The 27,804-nt window shown below is 44.6% G+C and overlaps 3 protein-coding genes and 1 long non-coding RNA gene across 4 annotated transcripts; all 4 read left to right on the top strand.

Annotated features, from left to right (window-relative positions):
* Positions 1-149: 149 nt before the first annotated feature.
* Positions 150-9,660, top strand: LOC120380087 (maestro heat-like repeat-containing protein family member 2B). Its single transcript, XM_039497584.1, has 8 exons — positions 150-296; positions 1,706-1,848; positions 5,338-5,460; positions 6,331-6,484; positions 7,039-7,137; positions 8,422-8,573; positions 9,103-9,246; positions 9,565-9,660. Exons 1-8 carry the CDS (start codon positions 257-259, stop codon positions 9,658-9,660), a joined length of 951 nt encoding a protein of 316 aa, XP_039353518.1. The 5' UTR covers positions 150-256.
* A 2,372-nt stretch (positions 9,661-12,032) lies between these two features.
* Positions 12,033-12,850, top strand: LOC120380203 (maestro heat-like repeat-containing protein family member 2A). The gene is made up of 3 exons (XM_039497713.1): positions 12,033-12,143; positions 12,474-12,543; positions 12,656-12,850. Exons 1-3 carry the CDS (start codon positions 12,078-12,080, stop codon positions 12,775-12,777), a joined length of 258 nt encoding a protein of 85 aa, XP_039353647.1. The 5' UTR covers positions 12,033-12,077; the 3' UTR covers positions 12,778-12,850.
* Positions 12,851-14,944: 2,094 nt separating this feature from the next.
* On the top strand, positions 14,945-21,140 carry LOC120380086 (maestro heat-like repeat-containing protein family member 1). Its single transcript, XM_039497583.1, has 7 exons — positions 14,945-15,037; positions 15,695-15,839; positions 16,306-16,346; positions 16,670-16,811; positions 18,126-18,178; positions 20,667-20,709; positions 21,127-21,140. Exons 1-7 carry the CDS (start codon positions 15,029-15,031, stop codon positions 21,138-21,140), a joined length of 447 nt encoding a protein of 148 aa, XP_039353517.1. The 5' UTR covers positions 14,945-15,028.
* A 4,188-nt stretch (positions 21,141-25,328) lies between these two features.
* Positions 25,329-26,568, top strand: LOC120380358. The gene is made up of 3 exons (XR_005587741.1): positions 25,329-25,384; positions 25,553-25,648; positions 26,543-26,568. It is a non-coding gene; the product is annotated as an uncharacterized LOC120380358 (long non-coding RNA).
* The last annotated feature ends 1,236 nt before the right edge of the window (positions 26,569-27,804 follow it).

Genomic DNA, 27,804 nt, shown 5'->3' with positions numbered 1-27,804 from the left:
ATTTAGGTTCCTAAGAGCTACTGATTTCAGTGTGAGTTAGGAGCCTAAATACCTTTGAGGATCTTGTCCATGTAATTACAGCACATACCTGGTCAGCAGGAGATTATGTGGTATGCTACAGTCACATTGATGTCATAATAGTGCTTGCATAATCTGAACTGGCTATCCTGGCCATGACAGATTGAGAGGCCAGCTGCCTATCAGTACAGGAGCTCTTTGGAGAAAGGACTGGAGGAAGTGTTGAAAAGACTAAAACATGAATAAATTTGTGACTGAGCAGGAGGTAACCGAGAGAGGTAAGGGTCAGCACTGTATTTTCTAGATCCAGTCTATATTCACACACACATTCAGAAAGCATAGGCATACAGATAGATTAGTTGTAATGTTCTCCATTTCTATGACCAGAACCTCAGCTGATGTAAACCAGTTGTCTTCCTTGTAGCTGTGTTGATTTACACCAGTTCAGGACTTGGCCTACAGCCTCTGGAGCTGGAAACTTTCCTGAGAATCTCAGTTTGTATTGAATGTTATGGGGAAGGTCTCCCTACTTTTGTCCCAGGTGTTTTATGTTTATTATGTTTATTATCATTTTGTGTCTTCTGCATCCATGGAGCCAAGATCTAGCTGTGGAATCCTCAGAGATGGGGGAAACTAGAACAAAAAATGCAGAGGGACTTCTCTTCTGGCTGTCTAAATGAAGCTCTGCTAATATCTTAAATGCAGGATAAGAAAGCATGGGGGTCACACTTCTTAGCAACACTAGTGCTCCTAATCCCACACTATCACTACTGCAGCTAGATGGGCAGTGTAGGTTACAGTTAGGATTCAGTTTGCATCTGGGTGTTAGAACTGAAGGATGCAATTTGCATAAAGGATGGGCAATCACCTAACCTCAAGCAGTCTTTCCAGGGAAGGGGAAATCTTGTCAGTTCCTCCTTCATGCTTTGGAATGCTGTTACCATGGAGACAGATACATATGGCATTTCAGATTTCTTGTTAAATATTAAGGCTCCTGGAGAATTTCTGCCCACAGCTAAGAGATACATGGGAGATAAAATCCTGATTTTTTTAATACATCAGCTATTTCATAGTTTCATAGAGTTTAAGGCCAGAAGGGACCATTAGATCATCTAGTCTGACTTCCTGGATTTCACAAATCATTAAATTTCACCTAGTAGCCTTACACTGAACCCAAAAACTTGTTATCTGGGTGCTCAGGATTTTTGAAAATGAGGCCCTGACTAAGCAAAACTCTTAAAGCATGTGCTTAACTTTAGGTCTCTTTGTTGGCTTAGAGTTAAGCATGTGATTAGGATGCTGAATCAGGGTGTAGGTGCCTTAATATGGATTTAGGAGCTTAAGTTTAGGCAACCAGTTTTGAAAATTTGGGCCATAAAGTATTATTCTGTATGCTATCAAACCTCATCAATTGATAGTAAAGAGGGAAAGGAAGATTATTTTACACGGGGATCTACTCGAAAGGAGCAAATTTTCTTCATTATGATTTCCCCCCAAACACATTGGGTCCTTCAGCACACAAACCTGGTCATCAGAAGGAAGGAAGAGGATTTACATGATTCCCAGGTTGTCTTCTCCTCACAGTGTTTGGGCACCTGCAGAATCTTTACTGGATAGTGAATTAAAGAGGCCAGCACCAATTTGTACCATCAATGGTAACCAACTGAATCCTTTTATTTAATTTCAGGTGTTTATAATGAGGTTGTTTCCCTCCTGGCACATATGGCTGACCAAAATAAGAACAAAATTGCCCTCAGGATTGCCTCTATAGCTAAGACCAAGCTGGCTAGTGTTGTGAGAGTTCTGCTGGAGAAACTGCAACAGGATGAGGTAGGGCAGTTTCAGGAAATTAAATCTGCTTTCCATGTGTCCACACCAAATTCTGCCTGACTTCCTGGGGGAATGCATGGGGGTAATTCAGTATAGAACTTGGTCTGGTGCACCATCAGTATTAATCTTTCTGTCCTCAGGCATGAACTCATCATGCAAAATGCTGTTATTATAGATCAGGATGATATAATGCTCTATAAAGAGAGCATTGTCCTTTTACACACAGTGGAGTACATGGGTTGTATATAGTAAAAGTACACTATAGGACTAGCAATAATCTTTTTTAATAATACTGTGCCCTTCTTTAGCATCTTCATCCAAAAATCTCAAAGCACTTACCTAATACTAGTGAATTAAGACTCACAGCACCCTTGTGAGAATGGTAAGCACGATCCCCATTTACAGATGATTTGTCACAGGGAATTAAGTTACTTGCTCAACACCACTTAGCAAGTTAGTAAAAGAATGTGAATAAAACCCAAGTGAACTGATTCCCTGCTCTTATTCCTAACCAACACTCCTTTCTTATGATGACATATTATTGAGATTATAGCACTGAAGGGACCTTATCTATATATTTTCTACTGGGAGAATTCTGCAACAAAAAAATAAAAATGATGTGCACAGTATTTTAACATTTCTGCAAATATACAATATAATTGCACCAGTTCAAATTATGTATTTCAAAATCCCTGTCAGCAAGTATGTCTGTATCAATACAGACAACAAAAAGGATTGAGGAAATGTTTTTTGACAAATAGATTCCTTACTGTGCATATTAATACAGAACTCTGAGTAATAATTCATTTAAACTCACTACAGAACCATATTTCTGTCACCCCTCAGCTGCAGTGCAAAGGCTTGGTAGAGTCAGGGTAATGGAGGAGCTGAGGGAGAGGGAGGTAAATTGCTGGGAAGAAGCCTGGGTGTGAACTTGGAGGGTTGCTGGGTATGGGTGGGAAAAGTATGAAATGGTTTTTTTGGGAGGGGTGGGGAGGAATTGTTAGGGAGCTCCCCCCATGCAGACCCTGGCTGACTCCTAACCTCTCCCATTCAGTAAGGCACATCTGCCCCTGTCTCCATGTGTTCCTGCACCCCCATGGGTGCTTGCACCCACTGTTCATGTGTTCCTCCACCCCTGCTCAGACACCCACTCCTCCCATCCCCATGTGGCTCTGTGCCCCACCCAACCACCCTCTGTCCCTGTGTAGCTCTGCACCTCCTCCCCCATCACTGTGTGTCTCTGAACCTCCCTCCTGCCCTGTAACCCTGGGTCTCCACTCCCATTCAGCCCCTCCCCCAGTCTGCCCTCTCCCACTAGCCCTTATGAGCAGAACTGAACTGCTTGTCTTGGCCTCCTAGTACTTTAATTATTTGAATTACTTGATTAATTATGAATCTCTTGGTTTTAAAGAATAAAATTGTTGCCTAATCCAGAGCTACTTGTATTACGTAGTGCTTATGTATTCATAAATTATCAGTGACAATTTTCAATTAAACAAATCCTCCTGACATTTAAAAATGAATGGAAGGAGCTTCTCCCCAGTGGAGCTGTGTGTTCTGGTTGCAGTTTGCAGAAGCCTCCTTTTCAAGCAGCACCCCTGGAATGTTTAGCTAATCGAGAGATCTGATTGGCTCTGAACATTCCAAAGGGCTTTATGACCTTGGCATGCAGGTTACCTAGATTTAGAGACTCCCAGGAGACAGAGATGGAAAAGACCTATTGGATCATCCAGTCCATTTCCCTGCGAATGCAGAACCATTCCAAATGGCCATTTTCAACTGGTTTGGCTAAACTAATTTTAAAAGCACCTAATGACTGAACTTCCACTATTTTCCTAGGAAGACTATGTCATAACCTTATAGACCTGTCTCACAGGTGAGGCATTTTCCTGTTGTTAAAGTCTAAACTGTATGTCTTTTTTTTAGTTTAATCCCATTACTCCTACTTTTACCTAAATGTATTATACTAAAAATTCCTCTCCCTCCTTGATGTTCACGCGCTTCACATAGTTGTATGCTATTATCATGTCTCCCTCATAGCCATCCTTTGGCCGCATCTGCCGTAGACAGTTCTTTCAGTCTGTCTTCAGAAGTAGAGGTCTGCTCGGGCCCAGTTTTGAAGCCCAACCTGAACTGGCCCCAAGCCCACTCACCTCACCTTGAGAGGGTTGAATAATTTTCCATCCTGGTCCCAACCCTTCCCCTCAAACCGGATATTGCCACCGCATCCTGTTCATGGAGCCGGTGCAGCGGCAACAATGTTCAGCAATGGCTTCATCCTCTGACGCTGCCCCCTGTTGTGCCGATCCCATGGGCTAAAGGAGGAGAGCCGAGCTGACCTGAGCCCAAGAGAGTCAGTTGTTTTCTCATCCAACCTGAGCCTGATGCCTGTAGTCAGGTCCCATAGGATTTGGGTCAGGTTGCAGGGCTCTATTCAGAAGTCAATTCTGCCACCCCCCCTGCATTCTTTTTTGCTCTCCCACGAATTACTTCCAATTTGTTGATCTCTCTGGGAATGTGGTGCTAGAAAATGCAATAATCCAGATACAGTCACACCTTAGATGAACAGAGGAACTGTCGTCTTCCTGCTTTGTGCCATGATCCCTGTGTGGAAAAGACCCAACCCACATGGCTCTTTGTGGTAGCCATCACCCCTTGCATAGACACGGTGACTTGCTTTTTCACTGTCACCCCCAGGGCGCTTGTTGCTTCCCACTTTTCTCCTCCCATTATGTCAGTTACCTCCTTTCCAGATGTGCTAGTTTGCAGTTTTCTGAAAAGAATCTTGTTCTTCGCTCAGGTTTTTAATTTCTCTGTTTCCCTCTTTATTTTTTTTCTGTCCCAGCTGATACTAAACTCCCCCATATTTAGTATCATCTGTGAATTTCTACACTGATGGGCCTCATAAAAGACACCTTTGAGTGTGCGACTGTCAATGAAGATCTAACTGCTGAGCTAATTTCCCCTAGGAGCTGTTGAGGACTTACTGCGGGAGTTGGGTATTTTGTAATTACACATTTACCAATTCTGTCTGGACTGGCTAGAGCAAGGGCAAGGGGCTCCTTTTTATTGTTTGTTTTCAATAAATGAAACTCAAGAAGGGGGCAGTGAAGGAGGCTTCTTCTGGCTTTTTTTCTGCAGGAAGATTAAAATATGTCAATTGTTCGGCTGCTTCTGAAGTGCTGCTAATGCGGTGATTGTGGAGGGCATGGCATGTTTGACACCAGTTAAGCCAAGGGATTAGTTGTGTGAGCATGCTGGCTGAGGAGTCAGTGTGGCCTAGTGGATAGGACTCTGGATAATGACTCAGGAGACATGGATTCTCTTCCTGGCCACGGACCTGCTCTGTTCTGATAAGACTTGGGCTAATCATTTCATGTTTGGATTGGAAGCTCTTTAGGGCAGGGGCTTATTTGTCAAATTACTGTGTGGTCATCAAGAAAAACTTTTCCCAATTGTTTGTTCTCTTTTCTGGTTTGTCCCCAGCAAAACAAAATAGACATTTACTATATCCTGGAGAATGTGTTAGAGCAGGACACCGGGGGCCTAGAGAGAAGGCTACTGTACAAAATTATAAGCCTAGCCTCAGAGCAGATGAGAGAGACTCGGGTAAGTTAGTTCTCCTGAGCTACTAATCAAAGGATCCAAAGCTTTAACTAATTAAAACTCTCTTTTGGGGGGGGGGGGCAGAGTAAACTATATACTGAAATGAAAATGTATTCTTCTGTTAGAGGCCCACACCTTCCTCCAGACCAAAGCCCAGGTCCTAGACAGCACCTGTGCACATGCATAAGATGGGAAAACTCACATGTGAAAGTTACACATGTGCTTAAGTGCTTTGCAGGATCATAACCCGAGACACATGATATCAGACATAGAGACAGGCCTATGGTTTCTTAATGAGCACATCTTTCCCAAAGTCTACTAGGGATTTCATTTTTGATACTGATGTTATGTGGGAGGTACTCTGATACTATAGCGATAAGTGCAGTATAAAGCCCTAAGACAGACAGAATCTGAGCTATCTCCAAAACCAGCAGCATTGGATTTAGAATCTAGTTTGGCAGCAGGAAAACCCATGGAAAAATCCCTCTCTTGTTCCAAAGGAAGTCAGCCTCCTTTTGGGGGACAGTTTATTCCAGGAAAGCTCTCTGAATATCATTGAAGCTGCCCAGTCTGTCTCTTACTACCTCCTTAGGGAAGGGCGGGGCAAAATATCATGTGACTATGGTGACCAGTCATCCACCACAAGGAGCTACTAGTGAATAGTCTAACCAAGCAGCTTGCAAGCAACTCAAAGGCTGAAGATTGTTTTGATTCAATGAATATTTATAAGTAATGACTCTATCCACATAAAGTTGGGTGGGTTCATTCACAACTTATGCACAGAAATTAGGACTTGACTCATCTAAACAACTCTGGCTAGTGCAGCCGGCTTCAGTCACCTCAGTCTCTCTCTTTTTTTTTTTTTTTTTTTAGCAAGTAACAAATGAACTTAAAGTGGCAGCTAGTAACACCTTAGTGATGCTGGCACGCTGCTATTTCAATGATGTGATGTCTGAGCTGCGGTGTCATCTGAACCTGCCGGAAGAGTTTATTTTAGTTACACTGGGCAACCTGTCATCAGCCTATGGTATGGTAACTTCCATCTTTTGTTTCAAAGTTATTGTCTTTCATTTAAGGACAGGGGATTACTCTCTCTACCTAAAAATATTACAGCTAAACAGAGCTCTGCTTGAGTGTGTGCATGCGTGTGTGTGTGGAGAGACACAGGATTCACTGCTCTTGCTAGTTCTGGCTTCCAGATCATGAGCTATCCAGACAGAGGTGCAAGCTGTAACTTCTGCCCCTGACTGAAGTTCCTTAAGGATGGGAATGAGTGGAAGATCAGGTCCAGTGGAGCTCTTCTTCACCCCACTTCCCACCCGGCCCCAGTGCGCTCTCCCCTTACGCTGGGAGTGAGTTGGGCATCAGGCACAGCTGTGCACTGGTGGAGGATTCCCCTCTTCAGGGTGAATCCCCCACTGGGTATCAATGGCTGCTGTAAAGCCATCCTGCTCTGCTTACACAGTGCAAAATGGCCCAGGAGCCCATAGCATCCTGCCCCACAGTGTTTCTAAGTGTGTTCTAAGAAGGCGGAGAGCAGCTGATTATCTGTCTTCCTTCTCTTCTGGCCTTTCTCTGCAGCACTTAAGTGTATCCGTTTTGTGAGAATGACCCTGTATGATATGGACTGCATGCTGGAGTTAGTCAACGACAGCAGGATGAGACAAGCATTTTGTGGTGGTAAGTGCCAGAACTTGCTATAGGTGCCCAATATGGATACTTAGGGGGTTTTGGTACAATTGAAGTGACTGACCAAGTTTGCAAACAGGCCCTGCACTGTGCTCCCTGCCCTGGGTTGCACCAGGTGCTGTGTTCCTTGGCTCCCATGGCACTCAGTGAAGTTGAGAGTGCGCTGTACTTTGCAGGAGGCGCTGAGCATTTGTAAGTTCAGGCCCTTTATGACTCATGGATATAATTTAAAATAAACAGACACAAAGGCTGAAGCTGCCTATCTGCCAGCAGTCTCCTGGGGGAGGAGGTGAAGGGAGCAGATTTCAAAACTTTACATTTAAAAATCCCATTTCCCACTCCTTCACCCATTCTCTCCCCTTAGTTTCTTTATCATCATCTCCTTTCACCCTCTTTCTCTGTCTTCTCTTCCTCTCCACTTCTCTCTTCCTTTGCTTTTCAGGTGATGCTCAGTAAGGGGTTAATCCTGTGCCTTTGAGGTAAATGGGAATTTTGCCATCAACTTCATAGAGAACAGGATTGGGCCCTAATTCTTCTTAGCAAGGACACTAGATACACCTACCTTTAGGGCAAAGTGCTCCCCACTACCTTCAAATCCCAGTAAAGCCAATGGCAGTTAGGGGCACTCAACATCTTTCAGACAAACTGTAACTCAGGATGAAATCATACAGTGTTAGGGTTAAATAAACAATAACTGCAGAGGACACGAGTCATTTACAGGAGCGCTTGCTGAAATATTTTGATTTTTAATTATATTTTCCATAATTTCCCCCCCAAATTTGATGAAAAACAAACCTGAAAAATGTCCATGACAATTTTGATTAGGAAGTGTGCGTCCAGTGTTTTGGAGCATCTAAAGAGGTGACTGAATTTTTCAGATATTTGAAAAATAGAAATGATTTTACACTTTGCAATTTTGAAAGAAAAAAACAACTATCCGTAAAGATTTTTAATTTAATTTAAACTGCTTTTCAACCAGCTCTAATTAAGAGGTAACAAGGAAGGGAGAAAAGATTTGTCTTCAAATGATGGTAATTGAAATAAGATTGAGAGATCTGCAAATTAAAAAGCCTTTTGAGAAACAAGACACGGAATGTGGGGGAAGAGAAATAGCTCAAAATTGATGTTGGATTTCAGCGTCTATTCCTGAACTAAGCAGTAGCTGCCATGGAATTGTAGTAAACTTTAGGCCTGGGTGTGTTCACTGATAAAGCAACTTCTCCTTGTTACCAATATGTCCTTTTCACATTGCCTGTCTTCTCTCCTTCCATGCAGTTCTGGAAAAATGGTCAAGAGCAGTAAATTTCTATTTCACTAACTGGGAAAAGTGCTCATTCCATAGAATGGATGCATCGCAATTCTGCGATCCAATTCTTCCTATTTATGCTCATGTGACCAGCAACTGGCTGACCTGTGAGGAGCCGGAGGTGAGAATTGCTGGCTTTCTAAACCTTTAGCAGAAATTGTAACATTAAATTCTATGTGTCTGGCACTCATTGTGATGATGACATTTAATGGTAGGTCCTTTTGGATGGAACAGAGTGTCATGTAAAACATCTAAAATCCAAACATTTATAATGTCACCACAACGTGGAAATTCTGTCTGTACGCAGTGTACATGGATTCTGGTTTTATGCACCTAACGTGCAGATGAGCAGCGGGATAGTGGGCTAAATTAATTCCTCCATTCAGCCCCAGTGGAGTTCCAGCAGGGATGAGTTGGCCTAGAATGCATATTAATCTGGGAATATTTTACCTGGTATAGTTGTGAGGTGCATTAGGATATAATCCTGAAAACCAACCCTACGAGTCCTGGTTCTTACCAGGAAATATTGATAGGCCCATTCCTACAGTGGAACAAGGGAAGGTGCACTCATTGGAAGTAGGAAAGGTGTGCCCATTGAATGATATTGAATGAATTCATAGGAACATAAATTCTGTGTCTCATCTATGCAGCTCAAGCAGGCTATCATCAAAGCCCTTGGTCCCATGATGAGCCTCCTGCTACACAAAGAAGGCCATCAAGATCAGCTATTTAAACCGATCTCATGGCTCCTTGAGCAATATAAGGAGAACACTGATGTTTTTCACATCACCAAGGTGAGGTACTGCTCTTTAAGGTAACTGTCTATGTGTCTGCATATATGAACTGCATGAGGAATTTGCTGCCAGTGGGGTTTCCTGGTTGAGACAGTGACTTGTTAGAAAATAAATATCCACACAAGCTCTGGGTTTGTACACATGGTGAGCCAGGCAACAAGATCTGTAGGTAAATGCCTCTTATGAAAAGCATCCTCTGTTTCCTGGGGAGGATGATAAGGAGATAGAAAACAAAACACCTACCCCCCCCACTCCAAAAAGATCCTCCCTCCTTGAGATTTCCCAGTACATCCTGTCAACTCTGCGTCTCTGTTTTAGTTCATAAGCTCCTCAGAGCAGGGGCTGCCATATGTTGTCTCTGGTCAGTACCAAGACAACTGTCATTGGTTGAAAATTAATACTAAGGAGGCTTGAGAGTCATTGCTTTGGATTATGGAACTAGATGGATCTAAAAGCATTGCCTGTCTATTTCATCTCCCGTTCTGTGCAGTGCTGTTGTAGCCATGTTGGTCCCAAGATATTAGAGCGCCAAGGTGGGTGAGATAATCTAATTAAAGATATTGACTCACTCCCTTGTCTCTCTATTTCATCGACCCTGAGTACCACATGAGCAAGAAGTAAGGGCCATATTCTGTCTTCAGTGGGGCTACACAGTTATAGCTGTCTCGTGAGTTCATTTACAACTTCTTGGTAGTGATATTTACTCACCATCTCTGTTGGTTGAAGCTTTCTGGTACAGAGTATGTGGTCACTTTTGGGGTTGAAATACCCATGATTTGGAGGAACCAATGCATCATGGACTTGTTTGATAGCATCAGGGCACTACAGAACTGCTTCAATATAGTAAAATCTGTAGATGGCATCAGAGACATTCTGGAAGCTTGAAGCAGCAAAGGAGAAAAGTGTTTAGATGCAGGAAGGAATTCGATTTTCACCTTTTTTATCAATAACCTGGCAGAGGACATAAAATCTTCCCTGCTAAAGTTGGCAGATGAGATAAAAATTGGGAAGTGGTAAAAATGGAGAGGACAGATTCAGAGAGATCTAGATCACTTGGTAAACTGAGTGCAAACAAGGTGCATTTAAATATGGCTGAATGTAAATGTGAGCATCTAGGCGCAAAGAATTTAGGCCATACATACATGATGGGGATGCTGTCCTGGGAAGCAGTGACTCTGAAAAGATTGTGGGGATCATGATGAATAATCAGCTGAACACGAACTCAAGCTGTGTCCAAAAAGCTGAAAAGCATAAAAGGGAATCTCAAGGAGGAGTTCAGTGGTTGTTTTACTTCTAAATCTGGCACTTGTGTGACTACTGTTGGAATACTTTGTCCAGTTCTAGTGCCCACAACTCAAAAGGGTGTTGATAAATTGGAGTAGGAGATTGAGAGAAGAGCCACAGTGATTAAAGGATTAGAAAACATGCCTTACAGTGGTAGAATCAAGGAACTCAATCTATTTAGTTTAACAAACAGAAAGTAAAAGGGTGTGTGATGGGGTTTACCTACCCCACATTGGTTCAGCAGGGGTTAATCCTACTTTGTGGGCCGAGGAGGCCATGGCCCCTCATCTCTGCTGGGCATGCTTCAGCTGGAACCAGGATATCAAAGAGAACCACTTAGCTCAGTCTGGGATGGCTGCCGAAGGGAGCAGAGGTGCATTGCAGGCTCCTGCAGAGAATGCCAGTGCTCCAGGATTCAGAGGCCAGCCGGACTGTGGCTGCAACCAACGACCCCCAGCCACCCAATGCCAGAGATGGAGGAGAGACCACAGAATCCCTGAGTGGGAAGTAGCCTAGGTAGACTAAGCACTGATCCAGTTGAGGCACTGGGCTTTGACTTGGCATGTTTTGGAAGGATCCCCGCTGATTTGGTGGCAGATACCTCTACAGCAAGACAGGGCCCTGTGCTGGGACCTTTGGAATAGGTAGGAGCCAGTGGAGAAGGGCTGGTCACTAGGCAACACTTCCCTGCCACAAAAGGTGGTTCTAATGACTTTGGCCACTAGGCCGCACTGCCATACCTAGAAGGGGAGCGCTAGTGACTCAGGCTGTTGGGCCGTGAACCCTCACCGAAGGGCTGCTGCGCTGATCCCAACCATTAGGCTATGCTGCCCTAGGAGCCAGGACTGCTGCGGTGGCTAGGGAGACTAGGCCAGCTGGGCCGCCCAAGATCTACTTCAGTTCCTCCACAACCTGGTACCACCTGACGGGGTGGACCTATCCTGTGACAGGGTGACTTCATGACAGTCTATAATATCTTACATGAGGGAGTCATGTTTTATAACGGGCTCTTCAGTCTAGCAGAGAAAGGTGTAACTTGATCCAATGGCTAGAAACTGAAGCAAGACACATTCAGACTGGAAATACAGCATCCATTTTTAATGGCGAGATAATTAACCATTAGAACCATTTACCAAGGGCTGAGGCAGATTCTCCCTCACTGATAGTTTTTAAATCGAGATTGGGATATTTTTCTAAAAGCTCTGCTCTGGGAATTATTCTGGGCAAGGTCTGTGGCCTGTGTTATACCGGAGGTCAGACAAGATGATGGCAATAATCTGTTCCGGCCTTGGAATCCACGAATCCCCTGAATCTGCTTCAGTCACTACATATTGCTCCTGTGTGTGCCACCATCTGACTTTCATCCTCTGTTGCAGAGTCTGAGCCAGCTCTTGGAGGTCTCGGGTGAATATAAGATCCCTCTCCCTGACGGGAAGTTTCAAGCCATCTGCAGTGCTCTGCACAACCAGGTGAGGGGTGGTTTTGCTTGGATCCCTTGAGCTTAGGCACAGCAGATCTGAAGCATATTAACAATCAAAATATATGGAATGATAGTGCAGAGCCTGGGGACCGCCTCATGCCTTACTGATTTCTGCAGGCTCAAGAGTAAGCAGGTAGAGGTCTCATTTTCTTAGCTAATATCCAGCTCAGTTTGTAAAGCAATTTTACCATAAGCCGATTATCAGGGGGAGTTAGAGTTGTACAGTAAACACTGTGGCTGTGTCTTGATTCGATGAGCTCTGCTGCTCAAAACACTTTAGCTTCTCTTATCTAATGTATTGGACATTGTGTTTGATTCTTGCTGCGCATTCAGTACCATCCACCTGGGGTTCAGACCTCTAGTTGGACAAGTAGGAAGTGGAAGCTTCGAAATTAATTGAACGTTTTCTTTTCAATTGGTTCTGATTAGTTTTTTTCTTTGACCATTTCCCTTCTTCCCACAGCTCTGTTCTCAAGCTAAGCTGCTCAGCATGGAAAATCACACAGAGCTGGTCTATTGTATAGTTCAGCTAGGTAAGGGGAAGAGACTCTGAGTTACACAGTGGTTTCCTTGTAACTTCCTTTGTAAGGTATGGTAAGAATAAGAGTTCTGTCGTCAGTGAGGACGTGATTTCTTGCCTTGCAGCCCGTTCTTCTCCTGATGATCTGATAGCCTTTCTGCACTCTCAGCTGAAGATTGAGAATGAGGCTGTTCGTGTGGCATCTCTGAATCTGCTCAGAGCTATTGTTGGTGCTGACTGTAAGTAACACAGGAGCAACTGTGCCAGCTGCCCTCTTGGCCGACATGCTGAGGGTTGAGTTGGGGATGTCCAGGGCAGGGCTGGCTTTAGGAAGTGCGGGGCCTGATTTGTTGGGCTTGTACTCACCGGGCGGTGCCCTGAGACTTTGGCTGCACTTCGGCAGCGGGTCCTTCACTCGCTCAGAGTCTTCGGTGGAACTTCAGCAGCGGGTCCTTCACGTGCCGCCGAACACGCAAAGCGAGTGAAGGACCCGCCGCTGAAGTGCCGCCGAAGAGTGCTGCCGGGTGAGTAAAAATTTAAAAGGCCACTGGGCGCGGGGTCCTGTTATGTGCGGGGCCCTCTCAGGCACGGAGCCTGATTCGGGAGAATCAGGGGAATCGGCCTAAAGCCAGCCCTGATCCAGAGCTAAAAGCATGAGCTACTGTAGATTGAGCTAAAGAACCAAGGTTTTGTAGGCATGTCAGGGCTGTAACAGACTCATCGCCTCTGCGAATGGGACACAGAATCTCTATAACACACAGTCACCAGTGGCCTGGATATCCACTAAGGGATCAAATGCTGCCCTAAGTTACCCCCCTATGGCCACCTAGAAATCAACAGGTTCAACTAAGTGCTGAATGTAGCCCAAGATATTTTCAACTTCAGATACAGAAGTTGACTTGGGGCTAATGCACATTAACAATAATCAAAAATAAAATAATACCCTGACTCGATAATCGTCAGTATTAGGCACTATAGACTAGATTCTGTGTTGTTATACTGTGTAAACACAGATTGACCTCAGTCTATCTAATTCTTTTATACTATTTCCATCATGGCAGTATGATGGCACTATTTATAGAACTGGAATTACTTTAGATTTACACTAGTGTAACTGAGACCAGAGTCTGGTCCTATCTTTTCCCCATTGATTCTGTGTATGAGAGAAGCTTGGGACTATTCTTAAATAGGGCCTTTTGAAAACCAGGATTCATTCCAATGTGGAAAGTGAGTGTGTGGAACAAAGAAGTACTGTACACCTCTCCTTATCTTTCAGTGCCGAGACAAGACTGAAAAAGTTGCTGATTGTGAAGGCAGTGAAATCCACTTTCAGTGATCAGAATGCTACGGTAAGATTGTGTGTGGAGCAGTGAAATATTTCAATTTTTTCAATGATATGGGATGAATGGACATCTGGGTGGAGCTTTCATTCAGATCCAGAGGAGAGACTGCAGACTAGAGAAGGCATGTCATTCTCCTGCCTGTGTTAAATGGATCCATGTTTATAAGCCAAGGAGATCAAATCAAAAGCATAAGGACTCTCATATCCTATCTCCTATCTCAGGCAGAAGGGATAACAATAACTCATGTGTGACATCTCTACCCTTTCAGGTGAGGAAGGCAGTTCTTCATTTCATCCGGAGGCTGCTCAGCTCAGAAAGTGTGGAGAACTGTGCAGCATGGGATATGGTAGCACATGTTTTCAGGGAGTTCAGTGTGTCCACCAGCAAACTGGTAAGGATTGGATCCATGATCTGTATTAACATAAACAGTTCAACTTTACAGTAAGTTGTTGAAGATCTTAGCTCTGCCTGGCCCCTTTTCTACAAAGTTGGAGCTTGTGGCAATACTCTCCAAGGGCCTTTTTTTCACACACACACGCACCCCCATCTTAAGGAAGGCTGCTTGTTCTCCTCGGGCCAGTTTTGCTCTCCTTTACACTGAAATCAGTAGAGTCAATCAATATTTACTCCGGAGTAAGTAAGAGCAGAATTAGGCCTGTTGATAGAATCACACTCACTACACATGAAATGACCAAGCTGGTTGGGGCATCAAAACAAATAGAGTGGATCCCCCTGGTTCTGCATAGTCTGAATGCTTTTCCTCTGAGATAAAAAGATGAAACAGTTTTTCAAATGTAAAGAAAATTAACCCTGTTGGGGAAACTCTTTTGTGTTCAGTGAATCATTCCCTTCACTTTAGGGTTTTCCTAAGCCTGGGATCTGACCCACCAGTTAGGAGTTTCCGTTATTCTCTTCCCTTCAGATGTTTGTGCACTTCCAGTGCAATATAAAAGCAGGCATAGGTCAATGTTCAAGATAGCTTTGTAAGAGAAGGACACTGATTCTCTAGCCAGTGACTTGCTACTAGCTAATAAGTTCTATAGAGCTGTCTCACAGCAGGGTACAACATTTCTCACCCAGGCTATTCCGGAAGAAAACACTATCCAAACCCTGTGCACTGACATCCTGCAATGTCTGGACACCTCAGTCACTGGAATGACCCAAGTAAGTGACCTGCTGCTACTGCTTCTTGAAATAGGGACATTCTTCCTTACTTTCCTTGTACCTCCCCACAAGGAAGCTTTTGCACAGTCAGCATAATGGAGGAACAGCATGTCAAATTCATGTCAGGGATGTGACCCCTTCATCACGGAGTAAGTGGCTCACATTAGAGAAAGATAGAAAGCAACTGAACTGGAAGGAATCATGTTGCAGAGATCTTCTCTTCATTCTTTCCACTGTCTGAGTGCAACTGCCCCTTAGGTCCCCCATGAATACTTCTGACATTTAGATTTGGTGATCCTGGATTTGAACAAATGCTGGGGCTGGGACTGTGCCTTATATAGGTCTGTAAAGTTCTGGGTGAGTTGATGGTGCCATCTAAATAGCTCCATAATGCTCTAATGCAGGGAAAGAGGATTCATCTCTGGGTGAGAGCCAAATTGCTCACCAAAGAAGGCAGAGTATTTAAAAGACAGAGTGAGGGGGCATTGGACAGGTGGAGTGAGATGATGGGGAGAGAGAGATGAGGTGATAGGTAAGGGAAGGGTCAGTGATGAATAAAAGGAGAAGCTACATGAGAGGAGGGATTCCAACAGCAGGATACTGGAGGTGGGGGAATGGAAATAGCTGCGTACTGAACAGTCTTGCTCTTCTCTGCAGGTGTTATGGCCAAGGCTTCTCGAATATGTGGTGCCAGCTCAGTACACTGGTACTTTGAAGCCTCTCTGCAGATGCCTTAGGGAGCTGGCTGAGAAAAAGCAGCAGGAAGGAGAAGAAGCTGCTTCCCTCGACTACAGTGGACCAGGTTTATAACAGGAACTCTTTCATTTACTCTCTCCAGGCACACTATGCAATGAACAGGTTCAGTCTGCTCCAGTTCTCTCATCTGCAATGAGAAGGCTAAAATGAGGGATGGTCTTGTGATTACAACATGGCCATGGGAGGGAGCTAGGAAATGTGGGTTCTGTTCCCAGCTTGCCACCAAAATTCTGATGTGACCTTGTGGAAATCACCTGATCTTTCTCTCTCAGCTTCCCCACTTGTGAAATGAAGGAGTAATTAATGCCAACCTCATAGAGGTGCTGTGAGATGGAATTCATTCATGTCTGTAAAGCATTTTGAGAAGCTCAGACTGAAAGCACTATGGAAATGCAAATTATGATCAGCTGCATTCAACATTGGTGGACATGTTGGAAATGGCTAGGTGAATAACATCAGCAGGACTCTCTGAAAGTCTGGCAGAATTAATGATATTCTCTTTCTTTCCCTAGTGAAACTCCCTACACCCCAGGGGCTGCTGGCACGACTTCTGGTGAGTAGACCATGAGAATAGGTTTTCTGCGGAATGTGAAGTGGGACAGTTAACTATAAAAATGGGTTTTCTAGCTAGATGCTTGTAGACAGGCTGAGGAATGTGTATGATTGGATCTCTCTGTCTCTGCCCTCTCCTGAGACGCACTGTTCTGTATCTTCGTACTAGCTAGAATGCTTTCTTCTTCAGGAAGGCACTGCAGTAGAATCAACAACTCTATTGTATGGTCTCCACAGTGAGAGAGTCTGAACTATTCCCTCCTTCAGGAACAAACTGGTATTGTGCTGACCAAACTTAGCCTGTTCTTTCTGTCTCACTGACAGGTAGTAGCCTCGTCCCCTTATGCAGGAGAAGGACACGGATGTGCTGCCTTGCAGTTACTACAGGCCCTGCACCAAAATATCCATGCAGCAGTGGGTGAGACGTGGGTAGTAAAGATCCCATCTCTGCTGCAGTACATTGAAGGTAAAGTGCTAGTTAGGAGGAGTGCGGTCCATGGAGCATAGAAGGGAAGCCAGAAAATGCAGCTTCGTATCGACATGTGTTGTGCCATTCCTGTTGCAGTATGTGGGAAGAGCGGGGAATTGAAATTGGGCTTCTAGGCCCTCACTTTTCCTTCATCTGGATAACTGTGAACCACTGCGGTAAATCTAGAGTTAAACCACTGAAGCCAATTCAATCCGGGCAGAATCAGGCCAGGAAGGTTTCAGCTGAATGGAAATTTTACAGCAGTTCCCCCCACACCTTTGCTAGGTTAATGTTTGGGAAGGTGAATTACACGTGAAGCTGGAGGTTAGTGAAATATTTTGGGGTTCCATATATAGTCTGATTTTGCAAACTGAATGTTTCTGAAAATTAAACCCCATGTTTACTTTCAAGGGTGATTCAATTAAAAAACCCAGAGTTTTTCTTTCTGTAAGGAAACCTGAGCCATAAAAGCTAGGTTGGCCAAGTGGGTGCCCTATGTAGAATCTAGGTATTGTGGGCCTAATAATGTCTTTCAGCAATTTTACAGTGGTATGAATCTATTGACCTCCTCAGTCAGTGTAGGCTGCGTCTACACTATGGGGTTATGCCAGCAGAGCTCCAATGACGTGGCTGTGCCATTGTAGTCTCTGTGGAGTATGACAGACCCTACGTGGAGCACAAACCCGATAGGTTTCTGATGAAGGTCGGACCCCACAATGTTCAAGTGGGTTTGATAGTCAAAAAAAGATTTAAAAAATGAGCTGTATCTTCCCTAGTTGTTGTTGCTGTACAGAGTCCCCAGTACTGCCTTGTGCCGACATTAAAGAAGGGTAGGTTAGAGCTGGACATTCAGAAACGGGGCAGATTCTCAGCTGATGTAAATCAGTATAATTCCATTCACTTCAGTGAAGCTACACCGATTTACATCAAGTTAGGATCAAGTCCAGAATCCCTTATTATGCAGGAAAAGTTTGTATTCACATTAAACCCAGTCTTCTGATGTGCTGAACAGTTTTCTGAGACGTTAAGTACCCTCAGCTCCCATTAAAGTCAAAAGGAATTGGGAGTGCTCAGCATCTCACTCCTGGTGGGTTGACTGACCCTGAATAAAAATGCCAGCAGGGTACATAATATGATACTTTCTGTTGGTCCAGGAGAGAATGTTGGCGTAGGTCCCATTTAGCTTTGAAGCCCAGGTATGTTACAGCTTGGCAGAGCAGGGGTTTTTGAAGGACTGATTGCAAAGGAGATTCCTGGGACGAGTCTTCTTGCTAACCTAGCTGACATCATGTTTTGCCTCCTGCTTCATAGGAAACACAGAAAATTCCCTGGACCATGCGCGGTGGGAGCACATGCTGCTTCAGGTAAAAGATGGCTTTCAGCTGTATTGTCACAGCCCTCCCTCCCCCCTCCAAATGTATCAGCTGGGGAAAATATTAATGATAAACTATTAATTATAAGCAAAGATGGTCAAACCATTTCATTTTGTTCAGTGACAACTGGCCTTTTTTATTTTCATGGGACATTTTCAATTTTTTTTTTCACAAAACAAAACAACCCAACCCAACCGGAAAATGTTCAGTTTTTTTAAACTGAAGTTGATTTTTTGGGTTTTTTTCATTTGCTTTCCTGTTTGTCTCCTTCCCCCTGCCCCCCTAACCCCCCTCCCGGCTTTTTCAGTCACAAAGTGGAAGAGGGGAGGAAAGGCCTGGGGACGAGGGATAAAGGGAAGGAAAGGGGGAAAACAAAGAACTGAATAATGGTCATTTTTGATTTTGAAAAGCAAAATATTTTTTTCTTTCACTTTTCATGTGTGTGTTGAAAAATCAACAAAACAAAAAAATTCCACTTGTTTTGTGAAATGGACTTAGCATTGTTCAACCAGTTATAAATAACTCTGCGTTACCACTGGGAACAACACACAACTTAACCAGAAAACCAGCATGCTCATGGTGCTAATGCACCACTGAGGGACATCGAAAGGATTCTTTTTTTCTCTTTGCCACTCAAAAGAAAATTTGCTGTGAGAAACCCCAAAAGGAAAAGAGACAAGACAGGGTTTGGTGACTGTATCTCAGGGAGAAGCCTTTCTGCTCAGAAAGAGCTCTTTGCAGCCTCGTGTAAATCCAGACAAGGAACACTTTGATGGCGAGTGCTGAAAATGAAAGGAAGGGACCTAGTGACAAATACGCCCCAGAAGGTTTGCAGTTCCATTTGGGGTTGGATTACACTCTAGAGTTCCCCATTCCAGATCCAGCCTCCTTTGAAATTCTTTGGGCTAAAAAATCAAATAAGATTAGGTTTTCTTGTGAGGTTTCTGATATTTCCTGGCTGCTGTTCAAAATTTGGGCCTGAAACAGCAAAGTGCTGAGAGTTACTAACCCCTGGCTGACTTCAATGGGAGTTGAGGGTGTGACCCTGGGTCCTTTGGGTGCCAACTGGCTGAGGCCACAGGATTCCCAGGATTCCCTGGATCTGATCTCTATATAATCAAAGGGTGTGATGTAAAGCCTTTACTGGATACCCGTGCCACACGCCTCATCATAATCATTGCACAGTGACTGGATGGATAATAGATAAGGTGTTATGGTTCCATACTGAAATTGATGCTTTTAAGGTCTGAGTTGGGGCTGGTCACCAGAAAATGATAAACAAGTTTATTTCAGGCAGGAGATGCTTATCTGCCTGAATGGCTGTATGTAGATTGAGTAATTATTCACAGTGGATGCTAATCAATAGAGGAAAATTCTAATCAAGTGATTGTGAAGTCTCAGAGGACATTTGATACAAGAAAAACAAACAAACAATAGGGGGTACCCTGTTTACAAATGAAGACAATGGATGCTTGGAACCCTATCTGGAGGTCCAGAGGTATCCGGCACCAGGTATCCTTCACCTATTGGACGAACTGCCAGCTGGCTTGTCTTATGAATGGAGGATGACCTTTGGTCTGGGTGTTTCATGCTGGGAGAAAGATTTGGGGGAGCTATCCTTTGTGAGACAGGGAATGTTTGGTTATCTAAGTTTAAGCTCTAGAAGTGTGTTATGATTTTATTTTTACGTAACCATTTGTTTACATTTATTTTACTTGCTGCTTCTCAACTCTCTGATCTTTGTCAATTGAACTCTGCTTGTTTTCACTATAAATGTATCTAAGTGTGTGAAATGGAGCAGTGAAGCTGAGGTGAAACTGGTAAGGTGGTGTGTAGCAAACCTATGAATTCTGTGAGTGTCCAGTGGAACAGGGGCTGGACATTGTGGGGCTGCAGAGAGGGCTCGGCGGTTGGACCATACCGATTGCTTATCTGTAGAAGGATAGTGGAACCTGAATGGGGTGAGAAGGGCGTGCTTGTATTTCCTGTGGCTGGCAGAGCACAGAGAAGTCTTCCTCCATGCTAAGGGCAGGTGATAGTGAGGTACCTCACAACCCTGGAGACCCTCAGGAGGTGGCATAAAGGGTCCATAGCACTTCAGAGAAGGTGCCTGGTCCTTCATAGTCCAGGGCCCTTTGTTCAAAGTTTACTAGGCCCATCCTCCATCCACTATAAAATCACTCCTCAATGGTCAGATGTCTTGGCTCTATCTCATTCTCCAATTCACTGTCCATCTGGGTTTGGGGACTGAGAGGAATCATCAGACAAAGGTTAAAGAACAACAGCAGAGGAAGTCTGGGTTGTCGATGTTTATAGTTCTCAACAGGGAATTACCTTCCCATGACACCTGAATATTGGAAAGTTTACAAGAGAGAACAAGGAAGAAAAAAAAACACCAAACAAATAAACAAACAACCCCCACAACAACCCCCAAATTCTTGCAATTAACTATCTGCTTTAACTCTTCTTTTACACTCAGTTCCTAAGAACATCTCTGGCGATGATAGACGACAGTGCCTGGAGCAGCCAGATAAGCCTTGAGTTGAACCAGCAGATGGCCAGCTATACCAGCCCCTCCCGTGAAAAGGTTTGTTCTCTGTTAAGGCTTAGTTTCTAGTTAATTTCCCTTGAAATTCTGATTGGGGGGCTGCATAAGGCTTCTCTCAAGGCTTCATTACTTTATATTTTATTCTCCATATAAAATTTGTTTTTACTTGTTCCCTGCTCTCTTGCCCCCCTGCCCTTCCAATATTTGCTTGGACAGGCTGCTTGTCTGTGCTGCATTGTTGGTTCTCTGGCTGGGCTAGATGATGGGATGTTTCTGCAGTATGGGTGCTTGGACTTGGCTATCTTGTTCTTTCCTGAGTATTGCTGAGCTGGGTCTGTACTGACTGGCACGTTCTGTTACTGGTATCTCAGTGCCGGTCTCTTTCTTTCAGAGTTTCCTGTATAAGGCGCTAGGAACATCCTTAGCAGTTTGTCAGGACCTGGGCCACGTTAAATCCCAGCTTCATAAATTTTTGACAACAACAGATTATATGGAAGCCCCTGAGAGACAGGTGAGGACTCTGTCCTTCTCTCCACTTTACCAAGTAATCCCTGAATGCTGCCTGTGGGGCTCAGCTCTGAGCTGGCCTGGGACAGATGCCATTTCGCTTCATATCCTCTTCATTGCTGTTTCACTCAGCCCCCGCTGCCCATGGGTCTGACGCCTGACTGGCGCTTTACACCGCTTCAGCTGAAAGGAAGGGACTCGTGGGTTAGATCCTAACCAGTATTTTTCTTGGGTGACAGAGAGTCATTTCCATCCTCGCATTCTGTGCTGAGAGCCACTTGGACCTCACCCTGAACGCACTTCAGGAGTTTGGGGCTGCAATGAGCAAGGTGAAGATTTCTGGGCTCATCAGCCGCCTGAAGGTAAAGGAGCCAGGGGCTTCTCTCCAACTTCCTCTCCCTCTATAGCAGGGGCAGCAGCCCCAGGGTAGTGTCTGCTCTGCTCAGCTCGCATTGTCCCCCAGTGTGTGCGTTCTACGTGATGCCTGCAGTTAAGCAGAGTGGAGCACAATCTGGAGCTGGGGTTCTCTCAAATGATTTTTATCATCTGATACCTCATGGCTTGAGCGCCCCTCCCATGCACAATGTGTGGAAACTACCTCAGTGGCTTGCATGGAAAAGCATTTAAGGTATTTTTAGTGTTTTTTTTTTAATCCAAGTTAGTGGCTGGAAATGAAGAGGGGTTGCAAGCAACATGTGGCCAACCAACCTGCTTTAGGTAGACCACCAGTGGGCTACGGATGACAATTATGGAACCTGTGATTTAGAGCAGTGGTTCTCAACCTGTCCAGATTAGTGTACCCCTTTCAGGAGTCTGATTTGTCTTGTGTACCCCAAATTTCACCTCACTTAAAAACTACTTACAAAATCAGGTATAAAATTATTAAAAAGTATCATAGCACATTATTACTGAAAATTGCTTATTTTCTCATTTTTACCATATAATTATAAAATAAATCAACTGGAATATAAATATTGTACTTGCATTCTTTGTAGTCTGCTGTAAAACTAGGCAAATAGCTAGATGAGTTGATGATAAACCCCCTGGAAGACCTCTGCAGACCCTCAGGGGTACACAAGTAGCCCTGGTTGAAAACCACTGATCTAGAGGCTAGAGCAGGAGACTAGGCCTCTGGGCTTCCACTGCTGGCTCTGCCATTTACTCATTGTGCAGCCTTAGGCAAGACATTTAGCGCCTGATCTTGTACCTACCAGTGTCAATGACTAAGCTCCCATGTACTTCACTGCTGTAGGTTCAGCATTTTAGGCTCTGTGTGTCAGAGTTACCTAGTGGGAATGATGGAGATACTAATATCTCCACACCTCACCGTTATTATATTGCTTAAATACTTTTTGCAAGTGGTTTGAGATCTTTGGCTGAAAAGAGCTTTGCAAATGCAAGCTGCTATTGCTGCTGTGAGGAATTCCTCGGTCAGCAGCAGATCAGAATTCCAAAGCAAAAGGAATCAGAAGAACTTTCTGATTGTCTAGGACTACCACCATGGGAGAAGAGGCAAGACTCGCAGCACCCTGATGCTGACCTACAGCAACGTGGCTGTCCATGCTCCAAAAGATCAGCTTCTCTCCCGAGTAGAGGCAGACATCACAGGAACATCCTTCTCCATTACAGAGCCAGTGGTCAGGTAAGAGCTTTTGCGTGATAAGTGTCACATAACTCAAATTTAAAACTGTAATGGACGGAGTGTGAGCTGTCACATGTTGTATCATTTTTGTTGCTCTTCTTTGTATTTTCTCTAGTTTTTCTATAGTCTTCTGAAATTCTGTAGACCCCAGCTACACAGTAATTCAGATGCAGTGACACTCAGGCTATTCAGAATAACACTCTAACTCCCCTCATATGGATGTGTATCTAGCTCTATCTTTTGCTACCCAAGAGAGACTAGTGCTAGCCTGTATTTAGTTGATTTGCTGTCACGCTGTTTCTTGGACTCACTACTTCCCTTACCTCTTATCTGTCGTCTTGTTTGTCTGTGTGCTCCGTTATTTCTGTTCCCCAGGTGCCTGACTGCTGGTCCTGACTCTCATCTCAGTGCCACCTCTTCACGTCACTTTGCCATTCAGTTCTGCCTTGTCTAACTGAGACTCTCACTTAGGCATTGCCAAAAACAGTTGAACCAAACTGAGCTCTTCCAGTAGTTCACAAATGCAAATATTACGGAGGATGGCCCCTGATATTGACCTCTGGAAAACACCCCCTCTGGATACCTTTCCTGCCTTTTGGAAGATTTAACAATAGTGATTTCTCTCTGCTCCATAGTCACCAGCCAGGACATTTTGAGGTTGTGTGTTATGTGGGACTATCTACATTGCTAATAGCTATTTGCATTTCATTTTTCAGGTGCTGGGCATCACTGTTGCGAACAAGGTACATTCTAAATAATCTGCCCTCTGCTTTTGCGTTTTCTATACACAAGTTGCTTGTTTAAATTGCACAAAGCTTGGTTTCCTTGCTACATCAAGCAGGAGTCCTGGCTGCTCTGGTGTAAGTGGACCTGGATTTATTTGATGAACCTGGGTTTTCTCTTCTTCTGAGGTGGGTGCAGAGCCAGAGTCCTCTACCTTCTGGGGTCTGGGGACACCTCTCTCCTTCCCTGAGGCTAGATTTAATTCCTGATCTTTATCGTCTGGACTCTGGTTCTTTTCTCTGTTTCTCATCTACATACTCTTGTTTCTCCTTCTGGATTATGTAGGACATGAACCTAAAATTAACCCTCATCCACAATGTCATGGAGATTAGCTGTGCCATCTTGGAGACCAGAGACTCCCAGGAGTTCGAATTCTCATACAAACTGGAGCTCCTTGGCTACATGCTGGTGAGTGATTAGGAGCTTTGAGGACTGAAGTACAAGAGAGTTTGTTGTAATGTATTGAGACTGGTTTTCCAGGGAGATGATATTTTATCCATTGGCTGTGACTGTACTACTGCAGTCTCATGAGCAACCTGCATGGCACCCAGAATGCTGGGTCCACTCTGAGCTTGGCAGGGATGCTGACATATTGTGGGCTGTAACTGGAAGGAATGGCTTGTGTCTTGTGAGTTCTCTTTCTGTCCTCTGTATAGCCTGCAGATGGCCCTACGGTCCATTGCTGAGGCAGAGAGCCTGCTGGGCACGGCGTCTGTTTATTCCAGGTCTGGCATATGGCCCTGTTTCAGGGTGTGAGAGGAAGGCCTCTCTGCCTTTCAAATCCATTTCCCATTTTTGATGTCCCTCTTCATGCATTTCAGGACTTCATTAAACAGGAACCACTGGATTCCCTGGCATCTCCAGTTCGCTACAAGGCAATTCTTGCCATTGGACATCTGAGGTAGGCTATTTTCTGCCATATTTCCTGGCACTGTGATGCCTTCTTATTTGTAAATTCATGAGTGTCAGGTAGGGAGCAGTTTAATGCCTGCAGGGTTTGGCTCACCAGGACCTCCCCGGGGGGAGGGGGGGGCAAGTGGGGCAATTTTCCCCAGGCCCCCACGAGAGTTTTTTTCAGGGCCCCTAGAGCGGGGTCCTTCACTCCGGGGGCCCTGGAAAACTCTCACGGGGCCCAGGCCCCCGGAGCTTCTTCTGCTCCGGGTCTTCGGCGGCAATTCGCCCTGACTCCTCTGGCCGTGGCCGTGTGGCTCCCATGCTGCTCACCAGCAGGACTTTAATTCTTAAGGATTTGAATGTGTCCATTTGGGGGTTTGTTCTTGAAAGACACAAGATTGGAGGTTGGTGGGGCATGCAGTACAATGGAGCAGAGGTTCAGATGGGGAGGGAGGTGTCTGGCTAGCTGGCAGGGGGAAGAAAGCTTGTGGGTTTCTCTAAAAAGGAGACTTGATGTTTTAGCTTTACTTCTAGATGAGCCAATACTTAAGAGAGGTGCAAAGTGAAGGGTTGTTCGCATTTGGGGTTCTAGATTGGGACAATCTCTAGTCATTGGACCCATTTCTTTCACTTGGAGGTGGTACTGAGTCTAATGCATGACTTTTCTCTCTATCTTTCTTCTGCCAGCAAACTCAAACCATCTCTGACCATGGAGGAAAACCGTGAACTCCTTGATCAGTGCTTCAAAAGTTTATTTCCCCTTCCTCCCTTGGAGAAGATGAAAGAGGAATGTGAGACAGCAAAGGATGCTCTGCATATACAAGTACGTGACGACAATTCTCCTCTGGCACCATCCACTGTATTTCTGCCCCGCAGGCACTGGGTGATGGCAGTCACACATGGCCTCCCTGGCAAGTTTATGGTTAGCTTTCCCCGGCCCCCACACACAAATGATCTGTACTGAGCCTCACTCCTTCTCTTCCGGTTTCAGGCAATCTACGTGAGGTCCTTTGAAGCCCTTTGCAAGCTAATGGAGACATTGCTGGAGGAAGCACCAACCGCAGACTGGTTCCAGAAAATGTTTGAAGTGAGTAGACCATTGAACCGTGGTGGAGATTGTTTCTTGTGTTACAGCAGGGAAGAGTCAGAGATTTAGGGGGTCAAGCTACAGTTGTGGAGGAATTTTCCACAACGGAGTGAATTTTAGGGAGAGAGCACCAAATTCTTCCTGGGATAAGCGGGCATGTGCCCCATTGAAATCCACGGAAGCTGTGCCATTTTATGCCAGGGCTGGATTGGCACCAAGTTCTTATAGTGTTGTTGACACTACTTGGAGCGGCAAGAAAATCACCACTGCAGTAGCCAAATCCAAGAGAACCAGTTGAAACTGATCACTTCTTCTAAGAGGAATTCATGAATATTGAGTTAAGCCCTGTGTATGGAAACTCATTCAGAGCAGACTTGCTGTTCCTCAGACATGAACAGAATATCGTGAAGAGCTGAGGGGTGGGGAGTTTGATGCATCTTCAGTATAAAAGTGAGGTTATAAAAGGAGCTCGGCTGGGGGAACTTCTCTGCTCTTATTCAAATTAATAAAAAGAAATGCTCCTCTCTGTCATTTTGCCACTCAATGTGGGAGAAGTTGCCCAGGAAACAGACCACAACAGCAGACATCAAACAGCATGCAATGTGCTAGACAGCTCCCATCAGACAGTCTACAGCAGACATCACATACACGGGCCCAGATTCATCTCTCGTGTAACTCCTTTGGCTTCAATCGAGCTACAGTACACCAGAGGTGAATCTGGTCCCTGGGACTTGTCTAATGGAAGAGCCCCTTAGATATAGGTGTAATTCCTTTGCTACATGGAGGTCAGATGCTTTGGAGAGGGATTTTAGTGACAATTAAACCTGTTTAAGAGGAACTTTTGGGAGGGATTTTCTGGTACTAACTCTGTCCATTCCTCTGCTCTACCAACAGCTCCTAAGGACATGGTTCAGTTCAGGAAGGAGTGGGAGAGAGAGGGCCTTGCAGGCCAGCACCCAGCTGCTGACTGTCTATCAAGAGACAGTTCATAGCACAGTGAGTATAGCCGTACTCTTCCTTGAGCTGACTTCCCTGCTTACATCAGAACTGACACTCAACGCAAATGCATGAAAAACTCTTCCAGGACAGCAGCTGGGATCTCAAGGTGACGAACATCCCTCTGCTTCCGTAAGAGAGAGGTTTACACAACAATGCTGTGGCCACACTGTGGGCAGACTGCAAGAAGTAGAGGGAGACAACCCCCAAACTGATGGCTTATTCTATCATTAGATTCACCAAGTCAACAACAAAAGAGCTTCCACCTAGTTAACAAGATGCCAAACATGGTCTTCTTTTGGTATTCCCGACCTTGGCTCCCATGTAAACATCCACGTCTTGGAAGAGGGGGGAGGGATAGCTCAGTGGTTTGAGCATTGGCCTGCTAAACCCCAGGTTGTGAGTTCAATCCTTGAGGGTGCCATTTAGGGAACTGGGGTAAAAATCTGTCTGGGGATTGGTCCTGCTTTGAGCCAGGGGTTGGACTAGATGACCTCCTGAGGTCCTTTCCAACCCTGATATTCTATGTCTAATATAGCGAGGGTTACTGGACACCTGATTTGCCATATGTGGGGTTCACTGATCATAAAGGACCAGATGCTTATCCCCAGGTCAATGTGAATCTCAGGTCTTCCCCAAATATCACACTGTCAGCCAATCCTTAATAACTAAATCTAAGATTTATTGTTAAAAGAAAGAAGAGAGTTACAAATGGTTAAAAGATCAATATCCAGACAAGTGACTTTCAATGTTCATAATTCAGGATCACAACAGTGATGGAATAAACTGCTGGTTTGTAAAAGTCTCTCTGGAATCATCCCAACAGATCAGAATCCAAAGGCAGCTTAGATGTAAAGTCTGTTAGTTTTTCCAGGCATTTTCCAGGTTCTTCCAAATGATTATTTGGAAGATCTCTGTCCTATGGCTTACACTGTCCCTGTTCAACGTTTAAGCAGACTAGAGATGATAGGATCAGGCCCGAGCCTTCTCTTTTATAGCTATTCTACCAGGCTGACAAGCCTACCTCACAGAAATTGTCACAGAAGGCCCTTCCCCCAATGCAGATGGCCTCTTGTACTTTGCTTTGAAGATAATCTTCTATTTCCTGTGCATACCCAGTAAACTAGTTACATTCATTCACATAAGGTAATTAGCCGTTC

Source organism: Mauremys reevesii, linkage group 13 (genome assembly GCF_016161935.1).
Source record: "Mauremys reevesii isolate NIE-2019 linkage group 13, ASM1616193v1, whole genome shotgun sequence".
NCBI classification, from domain to species: domain Eukaryota; kingdom Metazoa; phylum Chordata; order Testudines; family Geoemydidae; genus Mauremys; species Mauremys reevesii.
Note: the sequence above shows the minus strand (reverse complement) of the source record. Positions and strands in the feature narration are given on the sequence as shown.